General features: G+C 43.1%; 1 protein-coding gene across 1 annotated transcript in view; it reads right to left on the reverse strand.

Annotated features, from left to right (window-relative positions):
• Positions 1-21,093: 21,093 nt before the first annotated feature.
• The window catches only part of RTN4R (reticulon 4 receptor), a 282,799-nt gene continuing 280,396 nt past the window's right edge, over positions 21,094-23,496 (reverse strand). Inside the window, exon 4 of the mRNA XM_088465492.1 lies at positions 21,094-22,922. Within this exon, the coding sequence (XP_088321618.1) occupies positions 21,481-22,922 (1,442 nt within the window). The 3' untranslated portion in view covers positions 21,094-21,480. The remainder of the gene's footprint in view (positions 22,923-23,496) is intronic.

The following is a 23,496-nucleotide window of genomic DNA, read 5'->3' on the forward strand; positions in this document are numbered from 1 at the left end:
TTGGACCTAAACACCCCACCATCATGGCACCCCCAACCCCCCCTCCTGGCACTCTCCCTTTCATGGCACCCCAACCCCCCCTCGTGTCATACCCCCCTCTTGGCAGCATCAGACACCCCCATCGCAGCACACACCCCTATTCGTGGCACCCCGGGACCCCCCCTTTAGTTTCCCACCGGGTTCAGCTAAAAATGAGACCTCATGCACAGCTCAACCAGTATGGGAACTCTGGGTGGATCATCTCTCTTTGATTTCTTCATGAAGGTAAGTCACTCACTTGTTACAGTTATGTTTTAGAGGCATACATTTTGTGGGAAACATTAGTTTTCTGGTGAATACCTGCAAAATGTTAGTATCCCCTGTTTCTGATCGCAATAGCTATGGCGGTACCAATTGTAACCTATGCTACACATTCCACAATTTACCTGCTGGAACAGCCACTCAAGCATCTAATGACCCCGCATTCGCAGTAGGTCGTCAGCATAAAGTAAAGCGATCGCTTTTGTGATCATTTTACTTTACACATCGCAATGTAGGGCTCATCAGAAATTGCAGGGCCCAGGACTTACAAAATAGGCAGGGCCCCCCCCCCCAAACCCTCCTTACCCTACCCCCCACAACCCCCATTCCCGCTCTACCTTATTCATATGAAATTAAAAAAAAGTATTTTGACCAAAAATTATTAAGCCAGACCAGACCAGTGCTCAGACTACCCTCCCTAGCTTTTTCCCAATCCCTCCCCCCCTGGTTTATTACATATATAACTGTACCAGACCAGTGCTCAGACTACCCTCCCTAGCTTTTTCCCAATCCCTCCCACCTGGTTTATTACATATATGACTGTACCAGACCAGTGCTCAGACTGCCCTCCCCAGCTTTTTCCAAATCCACCCCCCCTTCCCCCAATTAAATATGGAACCAGGGGCAAATGCAGGATTTTATTTCTAAACGTTGGTGAGACTGAAACGTCGAACTTAGACCTGTTGGTGTCTGGAGTCTTATTTACAAGATCCCGTGAGTGCCGCAGTTTGTTTTGTTGTACAACCATCTGAGGGCACCTGGGTAAGTACAATTTTACACTGTGGAGTGATGGCTTTACATTGTTTTATATATATATATGTAAAACAATCATACAATCTCGGCACTCACATGCTTTTCAAACTGCAACTCTTTTGAACATAGGGAATGTTGGTTCCAAAATATTGCAATAATTTGTTAAGCTGACCACCGCTTCACGGTCGTTCCCATCTGGCCAGTCCCTACACTGATTCTCAGATAAATAAACTTGATCTGCCACCTTTGGCTCAAGCTTGCATACATTTTAAACATGAAACTGGGTCCTGCCTTAAAGAGACAGGACCACACCCAGGGCTATCAGTTACTAAGCACCTGGAAAAAGAAAAAAAGTTTGTCTTACATTTGAAAAACAGGGTGCCCTAGCAAGTGTGACCGCAAAATTTAAATAAACGACAGGCTCAATCCACGGCACTCAACCATCTGGGGTGCCCTTGGCATGTGACCACACCATCTACATAAAAAATATCAAACAAACTCGGCACATACATGCTTTTCAAACTGCAACTCTTTTGAACATAGGGAATGTTGGTTCCAAAATATTGCAATAATTTGTTAAGCTGGCCACTACTTCACGGTCATTCCCATCTGGCCAGTCCCTACATTGATTCTCAGATAAATAAACTTGATCTGCCACCTTTGGCTCAAGCTTGCAAACATTTTAAACATGAGACATGCCAAGGGCACCCCAGATGGTTGAGTGCCGTGGATTAAGCCTGTCGTTATATATATATATATATATATATATATATATATAGTTGCATGCACTCCAGAATTTTCAAAGTTAGGGTGCTGAGGCACACTGTAATTCAGCATAAAACAGTCTTTTTAATTCCACCAGAGGCTCATGAAAGAGGGCCAGCACACCAAATTAAGCAAAAAAAATATCAAGACATTAATTGAATAATGTACAAAGCCATTCAGTCTTCAAAATATATGTAAAATACACATCAATGCAATGGAAGCAGGAGGGATGGCATCATGTCAAGTTCTGTTATGGTCAAGGTTCTGCCTATAAAAATATATATATTTTGTGATGCACATATAAGAACTCCCCCCTCCCCCCCGACTGCAGCAACTCCTTCAAACTTGTCCTGCTGAGTAGTGCACTGCACAGTCCTCTCTCCAATGCTCCGGGGCTTAAGTGAGAGGAGGAGACTCGAGACTAGACCGGGGAACTGCTACTGTTGGGTATATACATCACATCCCCTTTGGCCATCTCCTCCAATGCAATGCACAGACTTGAGCCCCGCCGATCAGAGCTCTCTGAGGAACTACAGGCTGCCGCACATTTGCGGTAGCTCTGATCGCGGCTTCGGCATTCAGTGCAGGGATGGAAACACAGTTGTCTCCATCTCTCTAAAAACAAAAACTTCCCCACTTACTGTACTTACCTTATTCCTTAAAGGCTCCGAGTCCCTTCTTGTCCCCCGGCAGACCAGCTCCTCACTCATCGCAGCTCATGCGACATCTCCCTTCAGCTGTGCAGCCCAGCGTGACAACTAGACGTTACGCGTGTCCAAAACAAACTTTATTTAACAGCGGGACACAGCGTGTCCTCACTGTCCTGTACAGCTATAGGCTGGTGGGAACCGGGTTGGTGGCAGCGGCCGGGACTCCTGCTTTTGGTAATGGGTCTGCAGGCTGTGCAGCAGCAGTAGGAGCGGGCGGGCCCCTCCCATTCTTCCAGGGCCCGGGCCCGGGACTCCAGTCCCGGCAGTCCCCCCCTGATGGCGGCCCTGGCTCCTATCACCTGTCCCAAGGTGTGATTTTCAGTACATCTGGGACGGGAATGAATTTCTTGTTGCCGCGAATAGAGGTAATAAGAAATTCTATTTATCGGGTCAAAAACCCAATTAATAATAAATGTTGTAATCTTATACTAATAGATTATTGTCTGCATTTGATGTATAGAAAGCTTTGTCCATCTCCATAGTGTCCTCTATGTGTATATATAATGTGTGTGTGTGTGTGTGTGTGTGTGTGTGTGTGTGTGTGTGTTTATATATGTATATAGAGGTGCCAAAATTAAATTATATCTTGGCCCCCCCCCTAACTTAAAAATGTTGTGGCGCCCCTGGTGCTTTCTTATTAACGACCTGAGGAGCGATGGGATAGGAGATGAGAGGACAGTTATATAAAGTACTTATTACTCAGGTTTTGCTGATTTTGTTGTCTTATTACTTATTTGTTTATTATTATTACTACCTGTGCTGTGTTTTTTATTTGCATTCTGTCTGTATTACTGGGGTTTTATTTGTGTGTGGAGGAGGCTGGTAAGAAGATAGAAAGCTTTATTCATGAAGAACAAGTATAACAGGATGGTAATTATCATATTAAATTGTATCAATGCGATAAATACTAGCTTTAAGTAGTCATTCAATAATACTTACCTTTCCAGTAATGACCTCCAATAAGCTGCCCTCTTAGCGATCTAGCCAACCAGAGTGTAGACTGAAATATTGCTATTTGTGAAAGTCTTGTGCATACTGTGCATGTGCTTGCAATTTCTTGTGTTTCAGCATTTGCTAGTGTCAGAGGGGATGAGGTCAATATCCGACCGTGGGGATTCCGGTGGTCAGAATGCCGGCACCAAAATCGCAACACCTGTCAGAATCCCGGCGCCAGTTTCCTGAACACTGGAATCCCGAAGGTAAGTAGCAGGGTTAGGGGTGGGATAGGCACTAAGGGGGGAGGGTTAGGTTTAGGGTCTGGGGAGATTAGGTTCAGGCACCCGGGAGGGAGTGTTAGGGTAGGGGGATGGTTAGGATACCGACCGACAAGTATCTGTATCCTAACCCTGTCGGGATGCCAGTGTATGGATTCTGACCATTGGGATCCCGAGCGCCGGCATCCCGTACCCATCCCGTGTCAGAGGGCAGATGTGCATTTCTGATGTCATGGCATACCTGCTGCAATGGTAGCTGGATTGCACAAAGAGGGCAGAGCGAGTGGCGAGGAAAGCTATTTTTACTCTAATCAGGGGCACTGCTGGAGAAATCTTATACTTCTCCATGTAAACCCCTTCTCTGATTAGGACGAATAGGTGAAAAACCCTGTTATCTGAGAATCAGGGTTTTTCAATTCTTCATGAATAGAGCCCAGGGAGTGATGATAAGAGTCAGTTGGCCAAAACTAAGTCTGTTTTGCATCTAGAGGAAGTAGTTCTCCCATGCATGCAGAATAGCCCTTCTCTGAGGTGCCTCCATCAAGTGGAGCTTATGGAAGTCATCAATGTACATGATAATGATATGTCTCCAGCACAACGTCAAGATGGTAAGTATAGCTTTGATTTTACACATAACTATAATAAAGCATGATGACTCCATTGTATGGACCCTCACATGTAGGGGCACCCACACATCACTATATCGCCAGCATGGGTGGTGCTGTGGTATAATATGGACTGGAGGTTCTACTGTATTTAGCAAAATGTGACCTGGAGGCACTACAGTGTGTTGAATATATTTGTAGTATGCTAATATGTCAGGATTCACCCTGGGATCGGCCGTTACTCACTGTGATGTCGTCTTCCCCTGACTAGCAGTGCAGTCAGACGCCAGGTGCGGCGGTGGGTGACATGCTGAGTATTATCCCCGGGGCCCTGTTGACTTCTACGCCATCCTCCATATCGGAGTGCCCACGGCTGTGGTCATTAGCACAGCCATGTTGTCTTTCTCACCTGACCGGACCCTCCACCAATGGTAGCCTTGCTAGCTATCAGCTGACACTCTCCTCCAATAGACAGCTACCTAAGGGTATAAATTAGGACTCCAGGAAACAGGTAGTCGTATGAACAACTTCTCTTCTCCAGTAGCTGCTAGCTTCAGATCGCTGTGCCAGGCTCCATCCTGTTGCATCTTCTGCACTTCACCAGTCTCTGTGATATTCTCCAGTGCTATTCAGCATCGGTCACTACCAATACTCTCCTGTGATATTCAACATCTGTCACTACAGATATTCTTCATTGATATTCAACATTGGTCACTATCGATATTCTACAGTGATATTCTACATCAGTCACTACCAATATTCTTCAGGAATATTCAACATCGGTCACTACCGATACTCTTCAGTGATATTCAACATCAGCCACTACCAATACTCTCCTGTGATATTCAACATCAATCACTACCAATATTCTTCAGTATTGTTTTACATCGGTGATTACCGATATTCACCATTGATAATCTCCAGCCACTCAGTTGTCTTTCTTATCTTCCTGTCTGTTGCTAATTCCTGGCTCCCTAATTAGGGGGCCACAACCTGCTCATTGGGTGCTGCTAAACCCATATCCCAAATGAGTGAAAACCACCAATGAGTTAGACTCTGTGCCTCTGGTCAGGTCTCGTCAACACCCGGAATTAGCTGATGAGGAAGTCATATGTACTTCCTCATCGTCTACTGCTGCCTCCCCACCTAGTCACCCTGACTCCCAGTCCTCTGACTGGAAACCTCAAGGGTCAGGTCGTGACAGAATACTTACCCATTACACTCTTTTATAAACATTGCCAGTATATCAATTTGACAATGTTATTGGTAGGGGCTCAAGGTTAGTTGCACTGGGACCCCCACAAACTGTGGTTCTGAATGACATCAACATTTGGCCTAAAAAGAAATCCTTATACTGTGCATATGTGTCCATTTACAGGACCATCATGACAACATGTTCAGAACCAGTCCAATAGTGAATTCATCACTGCTCAGACAACATTACCCTCAATGTTATTGACATGGGTTCTGCAAAACTTGATACTGCTAAAAATAAGATATCTTAGCAGTTTAATGATACTGCCACCCAAGTATTCATATGACAGCTGCTGTGGATGTGTATCCAGAGCTGCACACTATTACATTTGCAGCAGCAATGTATCACACGGGATGTAGTCAGCATCCCGGATGATGGGATGCCGACTGTCTAAATACCGGCACCGGAATCCCGACAGCAGTCGAGGTCCCGGCTACAGAATACTGACCGTCGGCATCCCGAAATTAAGTATTAGGTGGTTAGGGGGACGGTTAGTGTGCGGGGTTAGGGTTAGGTACTAGGGGAAGGGCTAGGGTTAGGCACTAAGGGGGTAGGGTTAGGTTTATGGTGCAGGGAGGGGGAGGTTAGGTTTAGGCTCTAAGGGAGGGGAGGTGGGCACTACATGTGTATTAGCCTAGGCCCTGATTTTCTATGCCCTGTCCTGTTTTTTTTTCCACTTGCTGGAAACAGGCCTCATGCTTTCTTGCTGTCTACAGGGATAATAGGTCTATCTTATAGTATCACCTGGTTGGGCATTAGACAGCAAGCCACTATTTAATTAACCACTTTTGCAGGGCACAGAAGCACATCACCACAATTACCAGGACATCTGAATCTGCTCTTCTAAGGTCCAAAAGTCATTAAACTTGTGTGAGAGGAGGATTGTGCGAATTCAATAGATTTGCAACTAGCCAAAAGTGACACCCATATCTTGAATTACCTAAAATTACACTCGCACAATATGTATTATATTCACTAAACATATATGCACATGAAACAAACAATAAAATACATGTCTATCCTAAAGCAATTATTGTTTTTACATACCTTGAGGTCATCCCTTGGATATTTCTCATCTTGAGCTACTTGTTGTGTATTGATGACTGTCACAGGATATAGGATTGGAATAGCTGCTACTACACTCATGATGTGCAGAGGGGTAAAAGTTTGAAAATTGTTTCTTACATGTTCACCTGAATCTGTCATGCTTCTACCATTAGCATACAAAATTATTTGATGTTATAATTGACACTGCTGTCCACTGGCATGTAGTGCCCTATAAAATGAGCTACCCATTTGCCCTTAAACATCAGTGTGAAAAACTTATATTTAATAGGAAATTGGTACTGTATAATAAGTAATATAAAGGATATTATACTACAGACCATGTCAACATATGCATTGGCGTTCAGGGTACACAAAATATGAATAGGATTATGGGGTAAATGTAATAGTCTGCACAATGCAGGCATTGGCAGGTTCCCAGCTAGACCCCCCAATGTTTTAAATACAAGACCAGGCTTGTCCCCTGTGATGTAGTTGTAGCCACTGACATCACTGCTGAATTTGCACCCCAGAATGCTGTGCGATAGGCATTCTGGAATACATACTGTATGCCACTACCAATAGTGAGAGGAGGAGAACTTCAGTTCCCCTTTAAGTACTAATAGGCTGATCTCTACAAGTGCATAGATCAGCTGCAGCAAAGGGGACTGATTATCTTTTTCCCCTTATACACGCTGCAACATTAGGGGGAGGTAGATGTCTAAGTTTTAAGTGCCACAGTGGAGGTGGGTAATGCACCTGGGGGGATCTATTAGCATGGATGAATGTGTCAAATAACTAGTGACACAGGACACTGGGGGGAAAGGGTTGCAGTGCCAGAACGGAGACCATTAGACACTAGTGGGGGATGGGGTGGGGGTTATGTCACTGGGTAGCTATTACCTCTAGGGGGTGGGAAGTAATGCCACTAGAGAACTTACAGTATGTCACTGGGGGATCTATTGCCATTGGAGGGGTGAGATATAATGTTACAATAAAGGGGCCTATGGACACGTGAAAGGGGGAGAGATATCCCCTAGGCATATTTATTTTCAAGAAAATATTTATATACAATTTTTTAAATATGTTTTCAATTTAATGAAATTAAAAAAAAAGACTTGAGGACTGTTTGAGAAAAACAGGAGAAAAACTGTTGAGAAAAACAGGAAATTGAGGGAAAAGAGGGAACAAAAATTGTGAAAGAAGGAGGTTAAAGGAAAATAGAAAGCCAGCAAGAAATAGAGTTTTAATATTTAAAATTATTTTTTTATTGAAGATCGTTTACAATGTTATTTTGTTAAAAGATATATTTATTGTTAGTAATACTAGCTGTTGCCCAGGGCTTCACCTATGATGACATCGCTTCTGCCAAAATTTTTTTATTTGAGGTGTTCTAGTTGTAATTCTTTGCATAGGGGTCCTGTCATGGGAGTGGCCCTTGTGACCAGCACCGCTATACAGGCTGGTGGCATCACCACTCACCAGTGGTGTAACTAGGGCAGGGCGAGCGGGGTGTGTGCCCTGGGCGCCGCCAGCCACAGTACCGGCCCACCCGCCCTAGTTAGCCAGTGTAGCGCCGACCGCAATGAGTGCGGTCAGTGCTTCACATTTACACAGGACCGGCGCTAGGCTTCCAGCGCCGGTCCTGTGCTTCACACCTGAGCCCGTTCCCTCCCCCTGAGCGCTTGCCCAATAGCGCTAGGAGGCGGGCTCATGCTGTGCATAACACACGCATCGCCGCCAGCGCTGGCGGTGATGCGTGTTTTTTTAAACACAGCAGCCAATGAGAGTCAGATAGACTCTCATTGACTGCTGCAGAACCCACTGCAAGAGCCTGACTTCCGTCCGGCTCCTGCAGTGGGTAATGGGATTGACGTCATGACGTCTGTCCCATAATGCTGAGCGCGCCAGCCCGGGCGGACTGGCGGGCGGGAGCGGCGTCGCGGACAGGAGCAGGGATTCAGGTAAGTATATATATATATATTTTCTTTTTATCTATCTGCACAATGGGGGAGGGGGGTGGCTACTACTGCGGGGACCTCTACTGGGGGAGGGGTGGCTACTACTGGGGGCGCCATTGGGAGGACCTCTACTGGGGGGGGCTACTACTGGGGGCACTTAATCGGGAGGGGGAACCTCTACTGGGGACTACTACTTGGGGGGGAACTACCACTGGGGGCATTATAAAAGGGGCCTACTACTAGAGGCACTGCACTCGGGGGACCACTACTGGGGGCAATAATAGGAAGGGCCACTACAGGGGGCACTGGATAGGGGGGATCACTACAGGGTGCCTGTATACGGGGACCACTACTGGGAAAACTGCATGGGGGGGACTACTGCTGGGGGCACTATATAAAGGGCACTGCATGGGGGGGACTACTACTAGGGGCACCATATAAAGGGCACTGCATAAGGGGATACCGCTACTGGATGCACTGCATTGTGGGGACTGCTATTGGGGACACTGCATAAGGGGGAACACTATGTTCCCCCTTATGCAGTGGCCCCCCCATATGCACTACTGCATTTGGGGGGCCACTACTGGGGGTACTGAGTAAGGAGAACTAATTGGGGGCTGTATAAGGGTGACCACTACTGGGTATACTGTATAAGGGGCACTACTATGGGCCTGCATAAGAGGGACCACAACTGCATACTGGGGGTACTGTATAAGGGGTACTACTGGGGTTAAGGTGCATATGGATAGGAATGTTCAGTTTGAAAATAAAGGGGTGTGTCATGTTGACACGCCCCATTTTTATGTGACCACGCACATTTTTTTGCCACGCGCGCCAATCCCACGGGGTGCCCTGTGCACAGACTGCTATGTAGCCTATTCTATTCAAGTGATTGCAGGCCCAAAGCACCTCTCCCCCATCCCTTACCAGCCGCGCACATGGTGCCACACCTATCTCTTGCATTATGTAAAAGAAATTGTTTTTGTTATTGCTCAGCTTTAACTTGAAGGATCGACTTTCCACTACATAATAATGCAGTTTACATAAAATCTGTTCAGTAGTATTTGTTCCAACTTGGAACAAACAGACACAACGTTCTTATTATATTAGTATAAATTTAATCTTTCAACAGCTAGTTTAAATTTTGACAAACACTGTTGCATATGCATGTTCAAATCATTGCTATAATAAAAAAATTTAAATAAATCATAATGGGGTCCATCATGTTAATTATCGGTGGCCGGGTGGCACCCCTAATTAAGTATCCAACTCACTGCGAGTAGCAGTGGTGGACACAAATTTATTGGAGTAATTCAACATTGCTCCAGTGCGGAGATCTGAATATCAGCTGTCTCAGTAATCCCCTGCACTGCTACTTTTGTAGCAGTGAAAGTTAGCACTGCCGAGCCTGAGGGCAGTGCTAGAGTGCCTGCGAGAACTGGGCTTTATGCAGAGTAGCGGAGGGAGCCGGACACGGGCACAGGGATCTGAAAGGATCCCTCTTCACAACTCGGGACTCCTTTCCGATAGGAAGGAGCGGTTGTGTGGAAGCAAACGCTATCTGAAGATGGCAAATGCTCCCACAGTCAAGCTGCGAAAATTTTATATTTTCAGAGCTTGATGAATTTAGGTCCCCATTCTAGTGTATGTGGACAATGGGACAGATCGGGGCTGAAAAGTAGGCAGGAGATATGTTTACATTTAATGGTAAACAATTTCACATAGATATCTGCTGTTTATCTGCAGCAATGCAGTCCCCATAGGATTATATGGGGCTGTGATGTGCCTATATACAACAAGTCCCAGAAAGATTATGATATCTCCAATATTATTATATTGAATAGATGTTTAATTGTTAAAGATGTGCCTTGACATTTTCATATTTTCTACCTCATCATCACACAGTTATAGACATATACTGTGTATATATATATATATATATATATATATATATAGTAAGGCTCACCAGAGATGGCGCTGATGAGCAGCAGATTCTGTGTGGGGCAGGAGAGATCCACCCACACAGAGTAGAAAGGGAGTGTGGGAGCTCACCTAATGGCTGCCCTTTGCACAGAGCTCAGGGAGGGCTGGAGCTGTCAGACAGTCCAGGTGGGACTGCAATTGGAGACCAGTGTGTTCAGGGAAGCCGTTGGTAGCTAGGAAGTCTAGTTCAGACCTACAGGAAGTAGGGAGAACCCAAAAACTCCAAAGACTGTGTATGTTACTCTGCGGGGAGCAGAGTGTGAGATTGCAAGCAGGCCAGATTGTGAGACTGTATCTGCAGGGAAGCAATCGGGAAGCCGACTGCCTATATACTGGCCGCCGGCTTCCCGACTGTCTTATCCCGGCAAGGGTGAAATGCCGGGCGTTTAGATGTAGACGCTCGCATTTCCCCGACGCCGGGAGACCGGGCGCCGCGAGCGGACAGCCGCGGGGGGGAGGGTTAGGATTAGGCACCCCCGGGGGGGACTTAGGGTTAGGCACCCCACCGGGAGGGTTAGGGTTAGGCTAGGGGGAGGGAGGGTTAGGGTTAGGCACCCCTGGGGGGACAGGGTTAGGCACCCCCCGGGGGACTTAGGTTTAGGTAGCGGGGAAGGGGGTGGTTAGGGTTAGGAACTTAGAGGGGGGATTAGGGTTAGGCACTTGGGGGGGAAGTTAGGGTTAGGCACCCTTAAGGAGGGTTAGGGGGGCTAGGTTAGGTTAGTGGATACTTACCTATCCACGATCGGGATTTCCAGCGCTGTCAGGCTTCCGCTGCGTCGCACTCTGCTCCTGTCGGGCTGCCGCTGGCGGGAATCGAACCGGTGCGGCCGGCGGTATTTCATACCAATTCCCATCTGCAAGCAGCTGTGGCAGCCAAAGCAGGGCAGGAACGTGAGTAGGTTGGAGCCTGTGAGAATACCTGTCAGACACAGGACTTGGACTTTGACTCTGAGAGACCGTGTTTGCAGACTAGATATCCAAGGTTAGTCAGGGGCGAAGAAGCGTGTTAGTTGCCCTGAATGGGGGCTAAGCGTTTATTATTTTCTGTTCATTTGTGTTGCACCTAATTATGCTGAAAGTAAAGCACCATTTACGTTTATTTACTTAAAAGCTGTGTTGGATCCTGATTGGGCACCTTTGACACCGCACCACTGACACCCATCTACCAGTTAATGACCCCAAGTCATATATATATATTTTTTAGATATTTCTTTATTAGTGGACTTTTTTTCCCTTAGGTCTCTCTACTTAGTGAGTGAACATTTTCATATTTAAAATGTACAGCTGTAGTGGTATTTTCTGAATTTCTTATTTAACACATTTTCACGATTAATTAAAACAACTAGTGCCTGGTTACAGTTTTGTTATTTTTAAGTTCCTGATATCGTAGCTTTCCAGATCTTGTGCTAAATGTAGATGGCATTGATTATAGAAGCCTATGAGTTTAATTTCACAAGAAGCTCCCGGATTGGGATCCAAAGAATCTCTTTCTGTCCCCAGTGGCTTGCAAATGTGCTTTAGGACTCCTGGGTCATAAACCCAGAAGTCAATCCTTCAATGGGACATCCCTGTGTCATAAACCCAGAAGTCAATTCTTCGATGGGACATCTTTATATTGGAAGAGTTGTCTTGGCAGGTAAATATTCATGCATACTGGTGATAATACCGGTATGAATGCAAATAGGGGTGGAATGTCAATCAAATTGCAATACATGATACAGCCCGCTCTATGAATATTTGCCTACAACTGCCCAGCTCCAAAGAAGAGGAAGCCTTATTGCTAAACTGTCAATCTGCAGAGACAGTACACGTGCACAAGGAAGCCAGAAACCTTCCAAGAAATACCATTATATCTGGACTTTTCTAACGTATATATATGTGCCACACACTACAGATAGCAATGATTATAAAACCTTTATGTTTATTCCTTGCTACAGTAGGTGAATCATCTGTATACAACATCCACACATAGCTGACAACTAAACATGGATTGAGATAGTCCTCAGGTAATTTCATTATAAACAGACACTGATAAGAGAATTTTAGAGACACTATGGGGCATATGTATCAAAGCTTGATGTGAGATAAAATTGTGAGATACTCGTATATATCACCAACCAATCAGCTTCTAACTTACATTTTGCAAGCTGTGTTTAAGAAATGATAGTTTGGAGCTGATTGGTTGGTGATATATATTTCACAATTTTATCTCACATCAAGCTTTGATACATATGCCCCTAAGGGCGTAGAGTACAACGCAGTCTTGCAGCCATAAACATAAAAGCTAAGGTGCGAAACTCTGTATTTTGAATTGCATATCTTAAGCTGTACTGTAAATAAATGATTTAGAGCAGCATGTTTGCAGGCTAGGCCGCATGCTGCCTGATGCTTTAGTGAGGTAACATGCGGCCATTTACATATGGCTGTACTATTTATTAATGTGTGTCTGTGTGGCCCCACCTCCACCTCTACTTCTTTTGGCAGAAGGCAGACTTCAATATAAGTAGCTTCACCTTACCTCCCTCCTATGTTTGTCACATTATGTTTTGGTCTCTGTCATCCCCTTTGCATTAGTCTCTGTTCCCCCCTGTCTTTCTTTCTTCACCTTTTTGTGTATGTCTCCCATTGTCCTATCATTCCATCTGTCTCACCTCATTCTTCTCCCATCTGCTCAAAGAACCTGCTGTTACCTGCAGCACACCTTCTTAACCAAGGTTTTCAACATTGCGCCCCTTCAAACCTTTCCATCCTCCTCTTCTGCTCCATGTGATATGCAAAACAAACCATTTTTACTGAGTGACTCGATAGGAAGAACCAAGTAAATGATCCTGTGGTACTAAGCTGTGAACTGAGAGCGTTTTGGAATGACTGTGGTTATAGTTGTAATATGTGTAACTGAGGCAAAACAAATCTCCACAGGAAGATTAGAGCACTTGAGCTGGGAAGAGTGGTATTTCCCCATCACTACAGTATGATATATAGACAGCCCTGCTAAGGAAGATGTGGACATATAATAATTATCATGCTGACATTGTTAGGAGGGGAAACCCCATAGTGCTATATTCATTAATGTATTCATTTGTTCAATAACCTCTAATGTGGAACAGTAGTAAACAATAGGATAATACAATCACACAGTATTTGCTTTTGCACTCTTATCCGCCTTGACTATGAGCTTGAGAATTGCAAAAGGGGGATAGCTGAGACAGCTTTTACTGAAGCTATTTTCATATTCAATTAAAAATGTATCAGTAAGCTTAAGGAAGTAGGAAAATGGCTATACTAAGATGCAATTGTACAGCAGTTGGACAGGTTATATCCATTGTACAATATGTAATGTGTATTTCTGAAGTCATCTGTGTGCTAAAGAACTGCATGGTTTGCAATCCTATACTAGTGCTGAAATAGGCAGCTGTTTGCTCTATGTGCACATAGCAGTCAGTGTAACACTTTCTGTTATATGAGGGCTTATATACACTATGAATGCTGCCGTGCTGTGATTCGGTGCAATTTGCACATAAATGTAATGTTAGTATCTCTATTGTTTGTGTTACTTGTTATAAAATATACTTTGCTCTTCATTTTACCTTTCAGTGAACTAGGTGGGGTGATACTCCAGCAAGGTTTAAACTCTGTTTAACGTTTTAAAAAAATACTGCATGCAAATTGTCTTTTAGTGTAGCTGGAGATGCAACGTTGCTAGTTCACATAGGGGCATAGGGGTGCGTGAATAGCAAAAATCCTGCACCTGCGAGGTTTTTCCTACAGATGGGGGATTTGTGCTATTCAATTAGGTGCGTGTTCTTTTTCAATTTAAAGCCCCGGGAGGTTTTTTTTCACGCACCTCCAGAGCAACTGTGATTTTTTTCCAAAATCATTATTTTTTGGGGGAAAATCACTGGGACTTGCTCTGGGCCCCCGACGGCACCCCCCTGAGGACTAATTATGCAATTAGATGTTTTAAATTTGCTTAATTAGTCCTTAATTACTTACCTTCTGCAGCGCTGTCTTCTGCATCCAGCGTCGGAAGCTGGGTCTTCTGCAGCAGGGTGAGTATGTCAGTGTATGTGCATGAGTGTTGTGTGTGTGTGGCCCCCAGTGTGTGTGGCCTCCCAGTGTCTGTGTGCTCCCCCCCGGAATGGGCGCTGGCAGAACTACACTCCCAGCAGCCCTTGCCCCTCCCACCAGCCCGTGGAGCCTCCCAGCAGCCCCCTCTCCAGTGTGAAGATAGAGGGGAGGCCACCGTGAGCCACAGAGACCACCGGCCAGGTAAGTGAAGAATTTTTAATTTTTTTTTTAATGCGGTGTGGGTTTTTCAGAGCTGAAAACCCTGCAACCACTTATTTAAAATTGGATACCGCGGGTGTCGTGAGCGCGCATACCCGCGGTATTCCAACATTGGGCATGAGGAGTGTGAGGTTTTTTACCTCGCTAAACCTCACGCCCAATTGAATATGCCCCATAGTGATGGCGGTTTAGTGTGGCAAGTGCTAGAGCAGCAAGAAAGCACTTTACACGTGTGTAAAGTGCTTGTGTGCATCTCATATCCCAGCTGGTTCGGCACCTGCCTTGATGTCAGCCAAGAGTGATCTTATATTACGGTGTATCCAATTAGCTGCGAACAGCGAAAAACTAGAATTTTTTTAGCAGATTATCCCCGTTTTTCGCCGATGCTTTTTTTCGGTCGAGAACACATAGGATCCGTGATAAATTCATGGACCTCTGTGTTTTCGCCTTTGCGGCTTCAAAAATACAACACTTTTTGTGGATTTTTGTTGGGACACACCAGGTCGAGAAAAAAACCCACGATAAGTGCCGTTGTCGGGCGGCACTTCAGGGCTAAGTGGATAGCCATGGGGGATCCATTAGCGCCCAAGCAATGTTCAGAGCTAATTGGATACTGCTGTAAGACTGAGTTGACTAAGTTTATTTGAATTATTGTATAATTGTTCATAAGTTTATTTTTTACTAACGATTGTGATTTCAGAAAAGTTGTTACTAGAAGACTATAAGTTTAGTTCGTAATTTTTTATTTTATTCTTGTTTTCTTGTTTAAATAAATTTAAGAGTTTATTCCATTTCTATTGTGTTATGACAGTCGGAATTACTGTCTCACTAAATTAGTATACTTATGGTGAATTATAGCACGTGGGATGAGATATTCCACATAGTTAGCCATGTTGATTTTTTCCACCTGGTTCGCGGAAGGTTAATATACTTGCATAATATTCATATAGTCATATTGTCTGACTACCTAACTCCAAATGTGAAGACAAAACGTTTGTTTAAGCAAATTAAAAATGTATCAAATATAGGAAATCATGCGAAAACTTCCCACATTTTTATTTTTTGACGTTCATTTCTGCTCAATCCTGTATCCTCTTGTCCAATTCCTCAGCAACCTTAGGTCTAAAAAATATTTCTCCATTGAAATTCCTTTTGTTGATACTATAAATAAAAGCTATTTTATTTCCTGCTTTTTTTTTTTATCTCAGGGCTGCAAAGTTTATTTAAAAGTTACTAGTTCTGTCCTTGGACATATTTGTCTAAGGCAGACATATTTCTAGAGAAACAATTTTCTATATCTTTGCACCATACTGAGCTGTCACATATTTCATTTGAAGGAAGAACAGATCTGTAAGGCTTATAAATTCCTAGGTAAAAATGCAGTGATTTAGGAACATTTAACTAGCAAGATTTAAAATTCAATACCAGAATGTGAAATATTCAGCATAATTTGCTGCCGAATTTCAGACAGGCTGTTTGAAAAGTTTTTATGAAAACAATGATATATGTTGAAGAAGGACTACCATTAGCCCCTCTGAATTTAGCCCAAACATCATATTCTGGATCAGTGTATCCCAACCCTAATCCTCAGAGTACCCTAATGCAACATTGTTCACAAACATATCAGGTTGTCCCTGCAGCACATACGATGCCAATATATCATGCAGATATATCGTTGCATCTCCAAGGGGGGTATTCAATTACGCTCATGGTTTGGCTAATTGCCACGCCGCACCTATTCAATTTCCCCGAGACCCCGTTCGCGAGTCCCCGCAGTCTGACTTTACCTTGCAGTTCATGAAGGTGCGAGGTAAAATCTGCATAAAAACCACCAAATCGGGCTTGCGCGTGGGGAAAAAACCCATTGATTCTGCAGTTTAAGCAGAATTAGTGTGTTTCCGCGCGTGAGTCCCGATTTTTTGGTGATGAAAAAAGGCTATTTTATTGAGTAGCTTTTCCTGCGCCGCAGGGATTTTGCCCGGCTAATTGAATACGACCCGCAGACTGCCTGTACACTGGCTGCATGGACCACCGACACTGACATCTCAGCTGGGTGAGCAAATTTAAATGCCCGTTCGGTTGTGATGTCTGGCCAGACATATATAGTTGCCAATTGGTAAGTGTGTACAGCTTACCAAATCGGCAGTTCGGCCATAAGTGTGTACCCAGTTTAACAGTGCATATTTTCCATACTCCATGCAGGAGCACAGGTGCACTCATTACTGACTGATACATTTAAAAAGAAACACAGATGGCACTAATGAAATAACTTTTCATTCTGTGGGGAAGTCTGGAAAACATGCTCTTTTCACTGGGGATGTATTTCTTTTTTAATGCACCACTATACAGTATAACCGTTGCCAATAATTCCTGTGTTAAAATTAGTTTACAAGTTTTTTGGGGTAAGTGTTAGCATTATATTCCAACATTGGCAAATCCTGTTACTCCATCTTTGTCCATTTTATGCACTGTACTGAGTGCAGGAATGCACACAGTTTAAAATAGTTGCAAATAATGATTTAAATTTAAATAATAATTATTAAATGAAAACATATTTTGGTCACTTGTAATGCACAACTGAAATCAAAATCAGACACAGGACCTGATTCTGACCCGCTCGCGAGCACTGAGCGCTTCCAAGCGGGTCGATGGTGCCCAAGTGCGCATGTGCACGACAGAGGCGGCTCCGTCGTGCGCATGCGCGAGACCCGAATAACCACGGCCAAGCCGTCATTAAGGGTCTCGCACCAAAGGGGGCGTGCTGTCGATGGTGATTGACAGCACGCCCCCTTTGGTGGGTGTGCCGGGGGCGTGGCTGCCCAGACGGAGGCGTTCCCATGGGAACGCCTACCATCTGGGTCCGGCCCCACTGACATCACTAGTGATGTCAGTGGGAGTGCTTTTGGCTCTGATAGAGCCAAAAGCACTCCTGGGTTTGCGGCAGCGAGAACCTACCGCAGGGTCTCGTCGCAAGCCCGATGGTCGCGATGGTCTTGACCATCGCGACCATCATTTTGGCCGCTCGCTATAGCTGTGGGTGGTTACCCACAGCTATGCGAGCGGCCAGGAGGCCGCTCCAAAAAGGAGCAGGGACGGCCTTGATTCAGAGCTCTGTCAGAGTGTCCGGCTCTGAATCAGGGCCACAGTCATTTGGATCCCTCCGACATGGTGATATGGTGATAACCACTGCTGACTCGCAGAGTTCAGATTTTGGATCACACTCTGACCAAGGTGATATCTGAATGGTATCTTTATGTTCCTCCTGTGGTCACAATGGAACCTCCGATGCTTTGGCTTCCTGCCATGATCCAAGGGTATACCGGCTACAGTGTCGTGCAGTTCTTGGAAAGAATTACAAGCTGCTGCTGGAGGATGTGCCATGGCTGATATGGGACAATATTTTACATCATTATGCATCTCAAATAATATTTAGTGAAAAAAGAAAAAAACAGTGCACCACAACACTGCTGCTATCGCTATATATAAAATCAAATGTCCTGACTGACTCACTGACTCGTCAACGTCCAGCCCAAACCCCTGGACCTAGAAACAAGAAAATCTGGAAGTATATTCCTTCCATGACGTAGGTGCCCACTAAGAAGGGATTTTTCGAAATTCAACTCCTAAGGGGATGAAAAGGACTTAAATGCTTCCTCCCCCTGTACCGTGTCCTGCCTGACTGTCTCATCGTGGCTGCACACAGTTCATATTCAAACACCAACTGTCATCCCAAGTGCTGCCAAACATCACTGGCAGGTGGTGTAGCTCCCCTATTTGAATAGTGAGGGAAGGGAAAGTGTTACTACAGAGGTGAGACAGAGAAATGTCAAATGTGTTACTACGGGGTGAAGGAAGAGAATGTGTTACTACAGAGGTGAGGGAGGATAATGTGTTACTACAGTGGTGAGGGGAATGTGTTACTATAGGGGTGAGCATGGTAATGTGTTACTGCAGGTGTGAGGGAGGGATTGTAGTTCTACAAAGTTGAGAGAGGGGTATGTTGAATGTGTTACAACACGAACAAGAGAGGGAAAGGTGTTACTACAGAGGTGAGGGAATGGAATGTGTTAGTACACAGGTGAGGGAAGGTAATGTCTTACTATAGCACTATAGCAGTGATGCATTACTATAGAGGTGAATGATTTATGTGTTATTGGAGAGGTGAGATTGAAATGGAAACAGAAAATATCTAAGGCTTACCCGGGCGAAACCGGGTACATCTGCTAGTATATATATATATATATATATATATAAACTAATGTCCTGACTGACTGACTGACTGGTCAATGCCCAGCCTAAACCCCTAGACCTAGAAACATGAAATCCGGGGAGTATATGCCTTCCATGATGTAGACTCCTACTAAGCAGGGCTTTTTTGGAATGGATTGGATGACGCTTTACACACCTGAATATGACCAAGTAAGAATAAGATAGATTTCACTCAGTGCCGTGTTCCACAACAACATTTCAGTTCTTCTTTGCAGTAAACATATCTCAAAAATTCATTGAAAACCCACAAAAAAATCTGATGTGTTTTATAAAAAGATACAAGTATTGAAACACGTTGAGCTAAGAAAATGGGAGCATCTGCTGTGATGTCCATCGGGATACAATGTAGGTAAAAGAAAAGTCGTGTTTACCATCATGAGGGCTCTAAGGACTCCATTTCAGTTAATAGATATGCTGACATTTCTATAAACCTCTGGTATGTATTAAATCTAAAAAGGCAATTAAATAGTATTTCTGCTAGAGAATATGCTATGCCATATTTTTAATTATCTTTTATAAGTGCAATGTATTAAATACGTTTTTTTTATTCTATACAAAATGGTATTGCACTATTTGTCCTACTTTTCTCTTTTCCACACTGTGATGTTCAACTTCTGTAGGCTTTGAAAATTCTGACGATAGAAAATGGTTTAATGATGGGTCTTTAATTCAAGTTAATATAAAGTGAGGGTACCTATTTTATCTATGCTTTAAATTCTGCATCTACTGTGTATAATGTGTACACTTCTCACTGAAATCACTTGGGTGGATTTCCGATTGAACTTATTACATTATTTTTTGTGTGTATGTTTTTTATGTAATTTTGAGATATGTTTACTGCAATAAAGAACTTGTGTTTTAGTTATCATAATATTTTCCATCCCACCCCATGACCATTTTGCACATGCCAGTGATTGGTATACGGAACCACAGTGCATGATTCATTTATACCACTTTCAGCACAAAGGACCTGATTGAGATTTGAGAATAGAATACTACAGGCTCACAAAGAAGAGTCATGAAAAATGGGTGTCAGCCCTCCTAAACTGACCATGAGATACCTTTACTGTAACCCAGGTCGCACCGTTTCAGACTGCAGTCAATCCGGGTCGGACCTGGGAGTAACCATGGTAGTTACCAGGGTCGAGCTCCAGGCAAATTGGACCCTGGTAAACCCTTTCACACAGAGAAAGGACCTGGCTAGCCCCAGCTTGGTCTGAAAGGGGTATAAAGGGACAATAACCTCAAATGTTTGCTCTCTTTATTTGTGTTTTGCAGGAAAGTAAATTTGAATCATGTCTGTTTTTATGACCTATCTTTGCGGTTGACAATGAGTTTGTTTTTACAAAGCTACAGTAGCAGTCATGAGTGGTCCTTTCTGCTCTCTCCTACTAATTCTCCTCTCCTTTAAACAAATATGTCACAGAAAATATAGAATGCCATTCTGTGCAAATATATATATATATATATATATATATATATATATATACACACACTGCGGTGGGGAAGGTCAGGGTTAGGCCGTTGGGAGGGAGAGTTAGGTTTAGGGGTAGAGTACTTTCCGGCCAGTGTTGGTATTTAGGGGTAGAGTACTTTCCGGCCAGTGTTGGTATTTAGGGGTAGAGTACTTTCCGGCCAGTGTCGGTATTTTAATCTAGTCGGGATGCCGGCGTTGGGATTCTCACCGCCGGAATCCTGAGCGCCAGCATCCCATACCCAACCCTTTGTGTGCTACATAACAGGACAAATTTGAAAACTATACATCTGCCTTTCAATATAGTGTAGCAAATACGACTGACCTGGTAATAAATCTACCCCACTTCCGTAAGTGCTGTTATAATGCTGGAAATAATAAACCAATTATATTAACAAATACATGGCTACTTTTTTATTTTAAATAAAATTGAGAAAAAGAAAAAAGAAAATGTTTATTTTTTTTTACGTAATTTCAACACAGTCAAAATAAAATGCATATCTATATGTGTAACATGGAGAATGTTTAAGTAAATGGTTAGTATTCTTCAACAAATACTACCCAGAAACATATAATGACAGAAATTATTACAATGAACTATAATAGTCATAAACAGAGCAGACAAACAGCATTTTTACATTGTACATATTGAATCATTATTAGGTACAACTTTAATTACAAAGGCTAAACATTCTTGTTCAGCATTTTTAAATCTTTAAAGGACCCTTTCCTTACTTATATGAGAAAAAATACTTAAAAAAATACCCAGTCACCTCGTGAGCAGCAGCTTTTTGTGAAGCACATTCTTTCATATAGATACAATTTCTGAAGCTCATTCATTGTCTCTCTTTAAAATTGCCTTAAAACAAAAATATATTTAGACTTTCAAAGTGCATCTGAAGGATGAAGAACAGAGTCATAAAGAGGAGATGTGTGGTGATGAAATTCAGAAGCCCCGAGTTAGTTCCTGGCTGGTAAATTCGGCATTGGGATTTTGACTTCACTTTTTTCAAGCAGGGAAGCCTCTTTTTATTTGGGACCGTAGAAGGCTCAACAGAATCAAAAACATTGTTTTGATTCAGCTTGGTTAGGGAATTATCTATTTTGCTTGTGAATGTTCCAACGGGGGAGTAACTTATTGGCTTATATGTTCTGTTTTTTCTGTGGTCAACATTCCCAATAATTTTGGTCTTTGAAATATTTTCTTTGTCTTTGATTGAGATATTTGGTAGGATTCTACTGGTATGAGAAGAAGGCCCAGATTTGTTATTGACACCTGTTAGTATTGGCTTATCAATTGTAGGTTGACAACAGCTGTCTGAGATCTCATCAGGATTTAAAGATGTCTTGAAACCAAACATACCTGGTCTAATTTGATGGAAAGAAATATTGGCACATCCATCAAGATCGCTCTTTGCTAGTTTTTTAAGGTCTTTCCTAGCTAAGTTTGGTGGAAGGTAGCACTCCAGTTCTGATGACGAGCCTTTAAATGATTTCAACCAGCTCCAGAGTGATTTAGCCCTGCAGTCGCAGATCCACTGATTTGCATTCAAACGTAAGTATTGAAGCGATACAAGAGGTGACAATATTTCTCCTTTAAGCATGGTCAAATTATTACTAAACAAATACAGAGTTGTCACTTTCTTAAGATCATGAAAAGTTCTGGGATGGATCAGATCCAGCCTGTTTTTATGTACCAGTAATCTATCTAAGTTTATTAGGCCACTAAATACATTTTCAGATAAGCTATTAAGCTTGTTGCCGTGTAGAAACAGGTAAGTAAGATTCCCCAGATCTACAAAGGTATCATCATGCAGGAAATGTAGGTTGTTGTCATGAAGGTAGAGGTACTGCAGGGAGAAAAGGCCTTGGAAGATTCCAGGGGGCAAATCTTGCAGACCACAGCGATTAAGATGTAAAGTGTGTAGATGAACAAGACCACGAAATGTGAGTGGCGTAACTGTTTTTAGGTTATAATTGTCACTCATGTCAAGTTCTTCCAGTTTGGTTAATCCATGGAATGCTCCAGACTCGATATGACTTATGTTGTTTGAATGAATCCATAGGATGGTAAGGTTCTGGCAGGGTGTGAAGCTAGTTGCCCTTATTAAAGTTATTTTGTTATTGTGAAGAAAGATGCGCTGAGTCTGTACTGGAATGTTGGAAGGAATTACGGTCAGTCTTTGCTGCTGACAGCTGAAGGTGATTTTCGGTTCATTATAACATAAGCAGGCCTCTGGACAACATTCCACTTTAAATTTGTAGATAATGCAGCAGGTAAAAAGTAACAGCAGCTTAGCGCCTGTGGAAGAAGAGAAAACAATAATGTGTTTAGTGTAGTATTCAGGTTGAATACTTGGGAATATAATACTTTCCTTTATTTTAATATTGAATTTGAGGTTTTAAAAATATATAAACAAGTATACATAACTAACTAATGAACTAACACACTGATGTTTGAAATGCATTTTTGCGCATGCTAAAAGGTAAGAGAATATACCTATTGTAATGGAGGCACACTGAATAATAAAAATAATATTCTTAACAATATCTTGCAGTGGTGCTGAAATACAACATTTTTAATAATTATCATGATATAACTAAAACTGAATGCAACAATTAACAACTACTGAGCATGAGAGCAATGTAATGCACTGTAATGGAAATGTCTTAGTACAGTATATCCTCCCAGTGCATCTAAAAAAGCCAGTGATTAATTGACATGCTTCTTTCTTCCCAGAAGGCCTTGGACTTTTGCATGAAGTGGCAAACATGAAACACTATTTTCACAGAGTACCATTTGTCATACTCTTGGCATACTCCTGGTTTTCTTAGGAGTAAACTCACTACATGCATCACACACACATACAACACAC

The sequence above is a fragment of the Taudactylus pleione genome, unplaced genomic scaffold (assembly GCF_031769625.1).
Source record: "Taudactylus pleione unplaced genomic scaffold, aTauple2 ptg000062l, whole genome shotgun sequence".
Classification (NCBI taxonomy): Eukaryota; Metazoa; Chordata; class Amphibia; order Anura; family Myobatrachidae; genus Taudactylus; species Taudactylus pleione.